The 15,525-nt window shown below is 45.5% G+C and overlaps 1 protein-coding gene across 1 annotated transcript in view; it reads right to left on the bottom strand.

Moving 5' to 3' along the window:
- Alpk3 (alpha kinase 3) overlaps positions 1–15,525 on the bottom strand; it is a 59,094-nt gene that overhangs the window by 23,874 nt on the left and 19,695 nt on the right. The window contains exons 3-4 of the mRNA XM_029561144.1: positions 10,745–10,862; positions 8,892–10,158 (exon numbers count right to left, since the gene is read on the bottom strand). Coding sequence (XP_029417004.1) covers positions 8,892–10,158; positions 10,745–10,862 — 1,385 coding nt within the window. The remainder of the gene's footprint in view (positions 1–8,891; positions 10,159–10,744; positions 10,863–15,525) is intronic.

Here is a 15,525-nt window from a genome sequence, read left to right as displayed (position 1 = left end):
GCCTGCCTCCGCCTCCCAAGTGCTGGGACTACAGGTGTGCACCACCACGCCTGGCAATTTTTATTTATTTTTTTAATTGATACAGACCATCCCAAACAATCTTATTCATTACTTTACCTGCATCCCAAATGGCACCCTCCCATAGCCTCCCCAATTTTTACTTATTTTTAATCGTGTGTGTGTGTGTGTGTGTGTGTGTGTGTGTGTGTGTGTACATTAGTATTGGAGCCCACAGGGGTCAGAAGTGTTAGATCCTCTGGAACTGGAATTACAAGTGGTTGTTAGCCACCTGATGTGGGTGCTGGGAATCGAACTCAGGTCCTCTGGAAGAGGAATACAGGCTCTTAGCCACTGAGCCATCTCTCCAGCCCCCCATTATTTTAAAATTATGTGTGTATGTGTGTATCTAAGTATGGATTTCTGTACGTTAGTGCAGTATCCTGAGAGGCTTTGGCAGATGGCATTGGATCCCTTGGAACTAGTTTCAGGTGGTTGTGAGTCACCTGATGTGGGTACTGGTAATCAAACTTGGGTCCCCCGCAAAAGCAGTGCATGTTCTTAACCACTGAGCAGTTCTCTAGGCCCAGCATCCCAAATTTTTATTTTTTTCATTTTCACTCAATTCAAAATATTTCTCCATTGTCTTGAAGACTTCCTCATTGCTGGTCGCAGTACTTCATACCTATAGTTACAGCAGTTGGAAGGATGAGGCAGGAGGATTACAAATCCAATACTAAGCAACATAGCAAGACCTTTCTCAAAAACAAATTCCTCTTTGACCCATAAAACTATCTTGCTACATTTAAAAGTGATTAGAGGTTCTCTTACTACCTCACTGTCACTGATTTCTGGTTTAATTCCATTTTGTCAGAAAGCTTGTTTTCTGTTATTTCAATTATTTGACATTTGTTAAGGTTTTAAGTTTGTTTGTTCATCTGTGGCCCAGGTCATCAGGCTAAGCAGCAAGTGCCTTTACCAGCTGACCCAGCTCTCTTTTGTTCTATTTTGAGACAGGATCTCACTTTGTGGCCCTGGTTGGACTAGAACTCAACATTCCTCTTGTCTTGGCCTTCTGAATGCTGAGATTATAGGCATGAGCCACCATGCTCAGCTATCGTATCTTCAGTTTCTTGAGACTTTCCATCTTCTCATTCCTTTCTAGAGTGTTCACCTCACTTGTCACAAGCAGCTACTTTTGGGGGGGGGCTCTTTTTGAGACAGGGTCTCCCTGTAGCTCCAGCTGGCCTGGAACTCACTATGTAGACCAGGTTGGCCTTGAACTCACAGAGATCCGCCTGCCTCTGCCTCCTGAGTGCTGGGACTAAAGGGGTGCGCTACCATCACACGTGGCACAAGCAGATAATTCCAGAATCTATGTTTTCTTGGTATTGATTGATTGATTGTGTGTGTGTGTGTGTGCATGTATGTGTGTGGGGGTGCCTACAAAGGCCATAAGAGGGCATTAGATCCCCTAGAGCTGGAGTTACAGAGGGTTGTAAGCTACTGGATGTGGGTTCTGTGAGCTGAACTCTGGCTCTCTGGAAGAACAGCAAGTATTCTTAAATGTTGACCATCTCTCTGGTCCCAGTCCTACCCGACTCCTTTTTTTTGAGATAGTGTCTTACATTTCCAAAACTGGCCTCAAACTCACTATGTAACCAATGATGACCTTAAACTTCTGATCTTTCTGCCTCCACCTCCAGAGTGTTGGTATTACAGGCATGCACCACCATACCAAAGTCATGTGGCACTGAGGACTGAACCAGGGCTCTGTGCATGCCAGGCAAAGACTCTACCTTGAGCTGCATCTGAAGCCTGGGTTTGCTACTTTGTCATTACTTGTTCTCTCCTATTCAGAGACCTTGTCTTTTTATCTTCTTGAATTCAGGGGGAAGAATTTTAGGGGTTGTTGTTTTTTTGTTTTTGGGGGGTTTTTTTGGTCTTTTTGAGACAGGGTCTCTCTGTAGCCCCAGCTGTCCTGGAACTCACTATGTAGACCAGGCTGGCCTTGAACTCACAGAGATCCACCTGCCTCTGCCTCCTGAGTGCTGGGACTAAAGGTGTGTGCCACCACGCCCGGCTAAGAATTTGAATTTTATAAATTATGTCTAGTAATCCAAAAGCTAGAGCTCTGTGGACTCATTTCTATAGTCAGCTAGCTTTTTGTTGTTGTTTGTTTCTTATTGTTTTGTTTTTGATTTTTGAAACACTGTCTCCCTGTAGCCCTGGCTGACCTGGAACTCACTATGTAGACCAGACTAGCCTGGATCTCACAGAGAGCTGCCTGCCTCTGCCTCCCAAGTGCTGGGACTAAAGGTGTGAGCTACCATGCCCACCTATCAGCTGCCTTTTGCTGGCTCTTTTTCATGTTTGTTTTTTCCTGCTTATCTTGGTCTGTGGTAAATATTATATATGAAATGCTTTTAAGAAATAATTTGAACCCCTCCCACCCAATCAGTCAACTTTAGCTGCAAGTGGGGGATGGGCTAAGGATATGTATACATATAAGCCGAAAACGCCATGAGGCACGTCTCTTGCCATTCTGTGAGGCTATTGGGAAGTCACATGATGTATATTTTAGTGTGGACTTTCCAGAGCAGCCATAAATTGGGGGGTACCTACTTGTCTGTAAATAACCCTGACCCTATGCTCTGTTATCAAGCCAAATAAACTCATTAGGATTAAAAAAAAAAAAAAAAAAAAAAATTTCAGGAACTGGAGAGATGGCTCAGCAGTTAAGAGCACTGGTTGTTCTTACAGAAGACCTGGGTTCGAATCCCAGCACCCACATAATGACTAACAACCGTCTGTAACTCCAGTTCCAGGGGATTCAACATCCTCTTCTCCATGGACACTTTACAACACAGGTGCACTTACACACATGCAGGCAATACATTCATGCACATAAGATAATTTTGGGGGGAGGGTCTTTTTTGAGACAGGGTCTCCCTGTCGCCCCAGCTGTCCTGGAACTCATTATGTAGACCAGGCTGGCCTCAAACTCACAGAGATCCACCTGCCTCTGCCTCCCAAGTGCTGAGATTAAAGGTGTGCGCCACCACGCACAGCACATAAGATAAATTTTTTAAAAAGAAATAATTTGAGCTGGATGAGGCACATGACTTTAATCCCAGGACTCAGGAGGCAGAGGCAGGCAGAGCTTTGTGAGATTGAGGAGGCAGAGGCAGGCAGATCTTTGTGAGACTGAGGCTAGCTTGGTCTACAAAGCGAGTTCCAGGCCAGCTGGGGCTACAGGGGATCCTGTCTAAAAAAGACAAAAAAAAATTGAAGGTAGGGATAGGAGTGGACCCAAGAGGAATTGGGAGAGGAATGAGGGAATGAGTGTGATCAAAATACATGTATGCATGTATGAAATTTTCAAAAATTAATTAAAATATGATTTTAAAAAAGTATTTGAAGGCCAGGCGTGGTGGCACACGCCTTTAATCCCAGCACTTGGGAGGCAGAGGCAGGCAGATCTTTGTGAATTCAAGGCCAGCCTGGTCTACATAATGAGTTCCAGGAGGCTGAGGTAGGAGTCCTGTTTCATATTTGAATTGCCAGGGTTGCACAGAAAAATCATGTCTCACAAAAGGAAAAAGAAGCTAGGCATGCTGACACACATCTTCAATTCCAATAAACAGGGGGTAGAGGCAGGTGGATGTCTGTGAGTTCAAGGCCAGCTTGAGCTACATAGCCAGTTACAGGCCAGCTGGGGCTAAATAGTGACTGTCTCAAAAAAAAAAAAAAAAGGAAACAAAGAAAGAAATAATTTGAGGTATAGAACAATGCTTTCATTTTCCAAATACTTTTTTTTTTATTGCTTTTGTCTTGTGCCTGGAGCACTGGTATATAATGGATCACCCTAATCTAATCTCACCCTTCATCACCCAAAAGACTCAGAACCCAGCAATACCTCCATACCGGTGAGAATAACTTACTTCTAATTCCCTCATTAAGGTCCTAACACAAAGCCCAAGGGATTTTTCAAGGTTCCTACTCTTAAGACCATAGCTTCTAATATTTGCCTACCTATAACACTACCTAAAACACTATTCAGGCTGGTGAGATAGCTCAGTGGACACTTGCCACCAAGCTCAACAACCTGAGTTCAATCCCTGGAACCCGCATGCTGGAAAAGAGAAAACTGACTCCCACAAGCTATCCTCTTACCTCCACATGCCTGTACACACACACACAAAATAAATACTTTTTTTTTGAGACAGGGTTTAGCCTATAGCCCAGCTGGCCTTGAACTTACTATATAGACCAGGCTAGCCTTGATCTCAACAGGGATTCATCTGCCTCAGCACCCTGAGTGCTGGAATTAAAGGTGGGTGCCACCATACCCGGTTAAGATAAAGTTTAAAAAGAAAAAGAATGATCAAAATATAGCTCAATCTCTCATTCCCTTCTTCTAGAATGGCAAATTCCCCAGGAAAAAAGCTGGGCTTGCTTTTCTTCCTTCCTTCTTTCCTTCTTTCCTTCCTTCCTTCCTTCCTTCCTTCCTTCCTTCCTTCCTTCCCTCCTTTTCTTCCTCTTCCCCCTCCTTCTTCTTTTTCTGCCTGTGTGTGGTGAGTATGCGTGCCTATTTGCCTGTATGGGGATGCACACGTGGGGCAGCACACACGTGTGCACATGCATATGGAGACCTGAGGTTGATGTCAGGTGTCTTTGTTAACTGCTTACAGATTGCTCTCCGCTTTATAAATTGAGGTAGGGTCTCTCATTTGAAGTAGAGCTCTTGATACAGGTAGTCTAGCTAGCCAGCTTGCTCTGGAGATCCCCTATGTCTGCCTCTGAAGTACTGGGATTTCAGGCAGGCCTCTATGCCTGTACAGCACTTATGTGACTGCTAGGGATCAAACTCCAGTCCTCACACTTGGACAACAAGTGCTTTACTCACTGAGACATCTCCCAAGCCCCTGGGCTCACTATTCTTGATGTCCATCTCCTATATCCTGGCCCAGTAATTTTCCACTGTGTTAACTCTCCAGTGCTTTCAAAAGATTTTTTTTTCTCTTTTGCCGAGTTCTCTAATTGTCCTCAGTAGTGAAATTGGTCTGAATTATTTAACACAATAGTAATGAAAGCTAATATTCAATAAATGTTGGTTCTTTCCATCTTTCTGTATCATCCCAACTTTGATGCTATAATTAGAGGTGGGGCAGGGGAGAAGGAGAAAGAAAGAAAACGAGAGAACAAAAGGCAGAACATAAGAATAAGGGAATAAAAAATTGAGAAGTATCCTGTACCCCACAAATTCTGAGTAGGCCTATCCTGGCCCCCACCTCATCTTGGCTTCATTCTGTTTATTCTTCCTAGAATGTATTTCTTCCTCCATTTCATCTAGTTTCTTTCTATCTGAGGATATTATTGGTATGTTTTCATATTTTAAACAATTCTATTCAGTATTTTTTTAAATATGCTATTTCTAGTCATAAATATTATCCATACTGCCAACACGTCTGACCTCTTCCCAGATGTCTTCCCTGGGGACTCCTGGCAGCCACACCACTCTCCCTCTCTCAAAGCCCACAGCAGTTATCATTCACCACATCCTCTTTGAACTTATTGTTGGTGTGAATCCAGGTCCCTTGATTCAGTAGATAATTCCCTCCCTCATCACATCTCAGTGCATTCATGTACTCCTTGGATGCCAAAACCCTTGGGATGACCATTTTTCAGGACCTACAGGGTTTATCAAGAGACACACTCTGGGGGCTGGAGAAAAAATTCAGTGGTTATTTTATTTCCTTTTTTTCTTTTTTGGTCTTTTTGAGACAGGGTCCCCCAGCTGGCCTGGAACTCACCAAGTAGACCAGGGTGGCCTCGATTTCAGAGATCCACCTGCCTCTACTTCCCAAGTGCTGGGATTAGAGGCATGTGCCACCACACTCTGCCTAAATAAAATTTTTAAGAAAAAAAAAAAAAAAAAGAGCGACAGGCTCAGGTCTCAAAGCATCAGCTGAGCTCTCCCATACCTATGCTGTCCCCTGTGAAGGTCTAGACACATGGAAGGAATGGTTAAAATACTCAAGCTATGGCATTAAAGTTATAAACATAAAGGAGATTTAAAAACCATGGGGAAATGCTCATGAAATAATGAGAAGTTAGACAAAAAAGTAGGGTATAAAATTGAATCAGGGCCAGGCATGGTGTTGCATGCCTTTAATTCCAGCACTCAGGAGGTAGAGGCAGGTTGATCTCTGTGAGTTCAAGGCCAGCCTGGTCTACATAGTGAGTTCCAGGCCAGCTGGGGCTACCAGGAGACCCAGTCTCAAAAAGACCAAAAACAAAAACAAAACTGAATCAGGAAGCTGGGTATAGTGGTAGCACACACCTTTAGTTCCAGCCCTCAAGAGGCAGAGGCAGAGGCAGAGGCAGAGGCAGAGGGAGGCAGATCTCTGTTAGTTCGAGGCCAACCTGGTCTATATAGCAAGTTCTAGGTCAGTCAGAGATACACAGTGAGACCTTGTCTTAAAAAAAAGTGGAAAAATAAAATAAGGTAGAGAAGTGATAGAGAAAGACACTGGATTTTAACCTCTGACCTCCAGAAGTATACACATACATGAGAACACATACACATGTATACAGACATATACACACACAAAAATAAGTAGATAAATAGTAAAAGACATATATACATAAGAAAGACTAGTTGCACCATGATGTCCTCCTGTGTTTTGTAGATAATGGTCATCTCTGGATGGTGGAACATGGAAAAATGTTTACCTTTTCCTTTAAATTTTAGTTTTCCCCATATTATCTAGTATGACCACATATTTCTCTTATGATAAAATATTTTCAAAATATCTAATATGGAAAAATTCTTCTGCTGAAAAACAACAGCTTAAAATATACATATGTGTTAAAATATATTTTTCACAGGTTTTAAGTTTACCAAAAATATGCAACCAGACAAGGTTTTGGCAGGAGCAGGAGTAGTACAGACAACCTCTAAGGTACCTGAGCTGCCTGTACCCTCCCAACCCTAGGGAGGAGTGGGGTGACACTTCCTGCCCTGGCCCTGCCAGGAGGATATACCCACCCTGATGTGGGGTTCTCACCCCTGTAGGCAGAGAAGCCAGATCTATACACAGACTTGGCAACCAGCCTGGTCATTTCCTAAATGAGCTCGCTACAGGCCTACAAGGGCCATCTCTCTAGAAAGGCCCTGCTATCCAGTCTGTGGGATGTTGGGCACATGGAGCAACCTCACCAAGCTTTCCCTGAGCAACTAAGAACTTACCACACCAGTGGCTGATGTCACCAGAGACCACACAAAATGTAGACAAAAACAATGAGCAGATCTAGAGGCTGGTGTGAAGTCCTTAAGGTTTATCCAGCTCCAAAGCCCTCCAATCTACTGTTTGCACAGTCTAACCTCAGCACCCACTGAAATAAAGTGCCAGCTTTGTCACCTTTGAACCGGGTTCTCCCTTCTCCCCTCTTGAGTGCTCCCTGGGAAAGTCCATCAGTGTTCCCCACCAGGCACCCTCCTCCTCACCTTGTCCCAAACTAGCTGAATCAGTTTGTCCTTTATGTGTTTCCCTTCATTGTTCAAAAAAAAAAAAACTCATCTGTCCTCTGCCCACACGCCTGCACACACCTGTGAAACACTGCCTTTCTACAGAAAGCCTTAGTTCACAGGAGCCAGGACTCCTGCTCCCGCCACCCTGAAAAACCATCTCAACTTAGTTCCAGCTCAGATCAGAGGCTGTTTCCACTTAGATTTAGAAAAAAAAAAAAAAAAAACAAGCCCAGTGACACTGTTATTTACGATATCAGTAACTCTGTAGTATAAATATGCCCCATCTATTCTATCTACCCCAACCCCCACTCCAGAAACTCTGAAGAATACTACTGTTTTCCTTCCTTCTGCCCTGTTGCCAAACACAGGCTTTCTAATGCCAAGGCAATCCTTTTCTCTCTCCACCTCTGAAGCATGAAACCCTGGCTACCTCTTATTCTAAACCCTATTCCTTAAGCTCTCTGCCTTTGCTTTTGGCAGGTGGGCACTCCTGTCCTCCCCAACACAAAAACATCTATTCCTCTTGGCTGCCTGCTCCCCAGAAAGGAGGGACTCCTATTCCCATGTAAAACAGCTGCCTCCCACCACAGTAATATTTTACCCTACCACACTTAGTTTATGTACACCAGGCCTGTGCTAAACATAATTCTTGCAACAACCCTATGGAGTAGGTATGAATTATTATTTTGACTTTATTACTTGCACATATGCACATAGGCATGTCTGACTCCAAAACCTTAAATAAACCCAGAGTAATTCAGCACTTCCTAGACATTCAGTGTTGAGGAGGGGTTGTTTGTTTTGAGACATAGTCTTGCAATATAGCTCAGGTTAGCTTTGAACTCACGATCTTCCTAACTCATCCTCTTGGGTGCTTGAATTACAACACACAGTACTGGGACAACAGGGAGACCCTGTCTCAAAAAGACAAAAAAAAAAAAAATTCTTCTAGTGAGCCTCATTGTGTACTGCTACACACTCCAGTACACTCTCATCTCCCCGCCAAAGGACAGTAGCTTCAGCTTAGCTGGCTACACAGAACTTTCTACTAGTGTCCCTTCCTCCCTCAGAGAATAGTACCTTCCTCCCCTTTCCTCAGGTGCATAATCCCCTTGGCCAAGAACTTCCTCACTTCTGAGGAGGCACAGTCAGGCTGTGCTGCCTGCATGCTTCTATCTAGAGTATAGCCAAGCAAGAGCCATGCCTGTGGTCCCTTGCTCCTGGCTGGCACTCCATTCCCTCCCCACCCCCTTCTATAAATAGCCCACCACTCACTGGCTGCCAAGCTGTTATAGCAAGAGTTTCCATGAGGTCAGCTTCCCAGAGCAGCCTCTAAGCATCCAATGCCCACACTTACCTCCCCTGGAGTCTTATGGCCTGTTCCTCCCTGCAAGGGGCTCTCTCGGGTGCTGTGTCTCCGGCGGGCAGGGGGTGTTGGCACCTGGGTAGAGGTCTGAGGTGGGGCCTTCCCCAAGCTCTGGGTCACAGGTTTTGGAGCCTGACTTGAGGAAGAGATCGTGGTGGGTTCCCCTTTGGGCTTTGGAGGAGCAAATCTCTTCCTGTTGAAAGGCTTAGTGGGCTGGGGGACTATGGAGAGTGTGGGCTGGCCAGAAGCTATAGGCACCCTCTCACCTATAGCCTTGATGGATACCTTCCCTGAGGGACTCTCTCCAGGTTCCCTGGTTCTTGGGGGTGGAGGCTCATCCTTCTGGGGCCTGCCTGCCAGGGTACTTTCCATGTACATGTCCTTCAGGGAGAAATACACCTGGTCTGAGCCAAGACCTGAGGCAGGGGCAGGGGCTGGGGCTGGAACTAGAGCTGGGGTTGCAGTTGGGGTTGGGGCATCCTGGGCTTTGTCTTGAATGCCCACAACAGAGGCTGGCTTCCTAGTGCTTTCTATTCCACAAGACCCAGCCCCCCGTGCTATCTTGCCTCTGGACTGAGTCTGAACTGATTGCATGTCCATGGGCTTCTGTGTTCCACTGGAATCGGGCTTGTCTGAACTGGGGACACCATTTTCTGAAGCACACTCACTTTGGTCTGCCTTTTCTAACTCTGGCTTCAACACACTCTGCTTAAATGCCTCATCTTTCCTTTTTTTCTTAGCCCCAGACTCCTTTGGAGGAGTGCTCTGAGGTCCTAGCTCCATGGCCTCACAGATGTACATCAGCAAGCCATGCTCTCCATCCTCTCCATTCTCGGGGGCAGGCTCCCCATTGGTGGGTGCCTCTCCGGGACCAAAACTGTTGATCAGGCCCAAACCAGGGTGCTGCTCTGGCTCAGTCTCTCCTTCTTGCCAACCTGCTGAGGACCCTTCTTCTGTCTCTCTGGCTGGGGCTGAGGGTACTGCCACCTCGGCCCCACTTAGTCGGCGTTTTCGTTGGAAGCGATCAGGGCTGATCTTGCGCAGAGTATCAGCCTCTCCTGTGCCCTCCTTCCCATGCTTCCAGCTCTGCTCAATTTCCCGCATCTTGGCTGCAGCCTTGCACTTCAACTTCGCAAACCAGCGCTGATGGATCTTATACTCAGTCATTGTGCCCACTTCCAGGACCCCTGAGCAGGACACAATGCCCTTAGTGTTCCGGGCAGAGGCCTGATAGATGGCAGCATCTTCTTCTTGACACCTAGAGGTAGGAGCATGAGGTACTCTCTCTCCTTCATAGGAGGTAAGAGCCTCTCTTCCCCACAGCCAGAGCCTTCCAGCATTGACCAAGTTCTTCTTAACATCTGAGTCCTGCCCTGAGGGCCATGCCCTATCTTAGACACCACTAAATTTCCTCAGTTGCAGTAGAGGAAACTGAGGCCACAAGGGGGTGGCAGCTGACCAAGGTCATGCTGTCCCAGGAGGAATTAGACTTGGAGCTCAGAAGAGCTCCCTTCAGAAGCAGGTGACCAACACTGCCCCTAGTGAAGTAATGATGACACTGTTGCTTTTTCTGGCTGCTGACCTCATGGAAAATGTTTCTAAGGGTCAGGACCTCCTCTGGTTGCACGCACTCATGGCTGTCAGAAGCACTCCCACCCTGGCCTTAGGAGATCCTAGACACTGGCAGACAGCACAGTTAACCAGGTGTCAGCTCAGCAGCAGAACCCTGCCCTCTAACTCCAGAGAGTGCCTGGGCATCTCTATCCAGCTGACTCCATGTCTGATAGCAGGATCCAGCATAGGTCCCTCAGGAAGGTAGAGCCAAGCAGGCCCCTCTTCCTCACCTGTACAACTGCAGCGTGTGCCGGTTGCCCCGATGAGTGATCTCATATTTTGGCAGACCACAGTAACGGTCCAGTTCTATGTCATCCTTGTACCAGGTCACCTCTGGCTCCGGGTATCCTGACAAGGAAGCAAGAGATTGAATAACAGTAAGGTGAGTTCCAAAACAGTGAGAGGAGACATGAACACCAGGGCTTTCCCACACTGGCCAAAGAGACTGAACAGGACCACGTGCCCAGGTCTGCTGGAAACAAGTCTCTGTTGCTCAACTTACTTTCTGAAAGTAGAATCATGTCAAAGATGAAAACATTTCCCCTTCTAGCTGGAAGGAAACTAGGGGAAAGAAACTTCCTAGCTTCCTAATAGGAAGGGAAGTAAGGAATTTCCAGCAATTATTAACTGGTAGTAACAAGCTTCCTTTCTATAGTGTCCCTTCTAAATCCTCAAGAATAGAAAGAACTCTATCCTCAGAGGTTTCCTCCCCAAAACCCTACCACTATCATCACTACTAAGACTCCTCCTTTCATTCCAAGTTTTTAAGTTACAGCACAGCTAAAACATACATCCATTCATTCACTTAGTTTTGATCCATCTATCCACCTATCCACATCTACCTATCCACCCAGTCTCTATAAAGAGGCTATCTAAGGAATCTACCAGTCTCTTCTTCGGGGACTCTTAGTCTATCCATGAGGGAGAGTGCCTAACTATTAGTCACATGCTTCTTGCCTCCCTGAACACAGCTGATTGGCCCATCAATATACACCAAAGCAGCTAATATAATCCAATCACTTGACCTAGGATTCAGAAAGAGACAGTTTACCATTGCATCTTGAAATATAATTTTTTAAACATTTATTTTTTCATGTGTGTATTTAAGTGTCTACCACATGAATACGGGTGCTGGGCAGTGGGGGGGGGGCAGAAGAGGTACTGAATTCTCTGGAGATGGAGTTATAGGCACCTCACATGGGTGCTGGGAACTGAACTCAGGTCCTTGAAAGAGAGGTATGTGCTCTTAACCACTGAGCCATCTTTCCAGTCCCTCGACATAAAATTTTTATTTATTTATTTATTTATTTATTTATTTATTTATTTTTGGTCTTTTTGAGATAGGGTCTCCCTGTAGCTCCAGCTGGCCCGAGACTCACTATGTAGACCAGGCTGGCCTTGAACTCTCAGCAATCCGCCTGCCTCTGTCTCCCCAAATGCTGGGATTAAAGGCATATGCCACCATGCTTGGCAAAACTTTTACTTTTAATTTTGTGAGTATAGTGTTTTTATTTATTTATTTATTTTTGGTCTTTTTGAGATAGGGTCTCCCTGTAGCTCCAGCTGGCCCGAGACTCACTATGTAGACCAGGCTGGCCTTGAACTCTCAGCAATCCGCCTGCCTCTGTCTCCCCAAATGCTGGGATTAAAGGCATATGCCACCATGCTTGGCAAAACTTTTACTTTTAATTTTGTGAGTATAGTGTTTGCATAGATACATTTCATGTATGTGTACATGTATGCACACATATGTGGGTATAAAAGCAATGTGAAGGCCAGAGGTTGACATTAGGTATCTTCCTCAGTCACTCTACACCTTATTTTTTGAGGCAGGTTCTTTCACAGAAGCTGGAGCTCCCCTGGAATCCTTCTGTCTCTACTGCTTCCCTTATGCTGGGATTGCAGGTATGTTCCGCTGCATACAGATTTTTACTTGGGAGCTAGGAATCAAACATGTGCTTGCGCAGCAAGCCCTTTACTGACTGAGTCATTTCCTCTGCCCCTGGAAAAATATAATTTTGAAGGGATAACTAAGACAGCTATGTTGTGAAGCACAGACCAAGAAATAGATGATGCTTGTCTACAGTGAGAGAGGAAAATAAATTGGGAAGCAGAGAGAGTTCCAACATACTCCCAAATCCTAGTTCCAAGCCTGATACGATGATCATTCCTACAATCCCAGCACAAGGGAGGCTGAGGTAGGAGGATTGCTGCCAATCTGAGATCAATCTGGACTACACAGTGAATTTCCACACCAGGGGAGGGGGGGGGGGGGGGGGGGAGAGGGTGTAGCGGGGAGCCGGTCATGATGGCACACACCTTTGATCCTAGTACTTGGGAGGCAGACACAGGTGGATCTCTGTGAGATTGGGATCAGCCTGGTCTACAAAGCAAGTTCTAAGCCAGCTGAGGCCAGGGAGACCTGTTCTCAAAACAAACAAAAGCCCTGGTTCTAATCCTTGTCTCAGCACAGCTATGTTCCCTAAGAAGCTCTGGTCTTACCAAGGAATTCCGCTTCATTTTCTAGGCTGATACCAACTGATCAGCACTGCCTATTAGAAATTAGATTCCGGGAACTGGAGAGGTGGCTCAGCAGTTAAGAGCACAGGCTGCTCTTGCAGAGGACCAGATTCGGTTCCCAGCACCCAAATGGTAGCTAACAACCTTTCCTAAGTTTCAGGGAACCTTCCCATTCCAGGAGATCCAAAGTCCTCTTCTGGCCTCTTCAGGCAATAGGCACACATAGTGCACTTACATATATGAGGGCAAAACACTCATACACATAAAAATTAATTAATTAGACCCCTAACTTTAATTCCCAAAACATATACAAGCATGTAAGTCAGAGTTCTGCTTGCAGGGAACTTGCTACACAGTAGAAGAGATGAGACATGTACCACCCAAGGGTGGCACACCTGGCATCATACACGCTCTGCTCTCCTGCTGTCAAAAACCACACTCCTACAACTTTTCACCTACCACATCCCATCTCCTCAAGCCCATCTCTCCAGAAATTATTCCTGCCTGTTCCTGCATCATCAAAAATTTCTCCTTCATTATATTATTTCTGTCAGCATACGAGCCTGTAGGCTTGCTGCCTTTCCTTAAAAAGAACTTCCTTTGGCCCTACATCTCCTTTTAGCTCCTGTTTCCATTTCTCTGCTCTCTCTTTTACAGAACAATTCTATACACTCTGGAAGCTGAGACAAGAGGATTGCAAATTATAGGACAGCCTGAGCTACAGAATGAGAGGCTACCCTGGGTCACATGAGACCCTGTCTTAAAAAAAAAAACAAAAAAACAAAAACCTTACTCTTGAAGAGAAAGAAAGAAAGAAAGAAAGAAAGAAAGAGAGAGAGAAACGAGAGCCTATCACACACACACACACACACACACACACACACACACGCTATCTTTACTCCCCCTCCTCCAACCCACTCTTATATATACCACCACGCCAGAACTGGTCATCAAGGTCACTTGTGACTTACACATTGCTGAATCTGCTGGCAAATTTTATCGCCTCTACTGCTTTGTTTCCTAAACTGGCTCCAGATGATCAGAAAACAGAATGGATCCCTATTTGCCATCAGCAGTCCAGCTTCTCCCCGGAACTGCTAGCTCTTATCTCTGACTTGCATCTGCATTTGAAAGTCTAACAGGTTGCAAATATGACATACCTCAAGTCAAATTCCTTATTTTCATCTCCAAGCCAATTCACACATAGCTCAGTAAATGGAAAATTCAACCCTCTAATTTGGTTCAGGCCAAAGCATGAAAGCCATCCTTTCTTCCTTTTTTTTCCTCACACCCACTCACTCAAACAGTGCTACAAGCTCTCACTTTGGAAGAGATCCATAATCTGACTGCTTCTTGTCATGTCCTAGCCATAGTCTGTTTCCCATCACCTTCATCTCACACTTGGACACCAGGAAGATTGACTTCACTGCTTCCATCCTGGCCTCTCTTCAGCCCATCCAAAATGCAACAGCGAGAGTGAAACTTTTACTTTTTTTTTAATTTTTTTGGTCTTTTTGAGACAGGGTCCCTCTGTAGCCCCAGCTGGCCTGGAACTCACTATGTAGACTCACAGAGATCGACCTGCCTCTGCCTCCCGAGTGCTGGGACTAAAGGTGTGCACCACCATACTCGGCCTTTATTTATTTATTTTTGATGTGTATGAGTGTTATGTCTGTATGAGTATAAGTGCACCCATGTCCTGCAGTGTCCACAGAAGACAGAAGAGGGCATCAGATCCCCTGGAACTGGAGTTACATACGGTTCTTAGCTGCCATGTGGGTGCTGGGACTTGAACCCAGGTCTTCTGCAAGAACAGCCAGTGCTCTTAACCACTAAGCCATCTCTCCAGCTCCCTAGAGTGAAACTTTTGAAGCAGTCCATTCATGCCCACTCTATTCAAAACATCCCAGAAGCTCCCATCTCACACAGGCTGGTATAATCTGTATCCTATTACTGCATTGGCCTTATCTGCTCCCCCCCTTCCCACTTAGTTGCTGCACCCAAGTTAGACTATATCCCACTGGCTCACTCAAACACATCATGGGAAACCATATTTCAAATTTTCTTTATTTTTTTTTATGTTTATGCATGTATTGCCTGCATGTGGGTAAGTGCACCTGTCTCCTGCAATGCCCATGGAGGTGAGAAGAGGCTGTTGGATCCCCTAGGACTGGAGTTATGGACAGTTGTTAACTGCCATGTGGGTGTTGGGATTCAAACCCAGTTCTTCCGCAAGAATAACTAACCGGTGTTCTTAACTGCTAAGCCACCTCTCCAGTCCCAGAAAGCCACATTTCAAAACTCCTGCAGGGCTCTGCTTCCCAGTTAACTACTCACAGAGGCAGTCCAAACACCTTAGCAGCTTGCTCTTTCCAGCACTTCCTATCTCTCTTAATGTTTATTTTTCTTCCTAGATCCCATTGCAACCTGACACATTGAGCTTGTTAGTTTACATGCATCCTATTCAATGCCCACAGTGGAATATCAACTT

The sequence above is a fragment of the Nannospalax galili genome, unplaced genomic scaffold (genome assembly GCF_000622305.1).
Source record: "Nannospalax galili isolate Female #2095 unplaced genomic scaffold, S.galili_v1.0 scaffold1533, whole genome shotgun sequence".
Classification (NCBI taxonomy): Eukaryota; Metazoa; Chordata; class Mammalia; order Rodentia; family Spalacidae; genus Nannospalax; species Nannospalax galili.
Note: the sequence above shows the minus strand (reverse complement) of the source record. Positions and strands in the feature narration are given on the sequence as shown.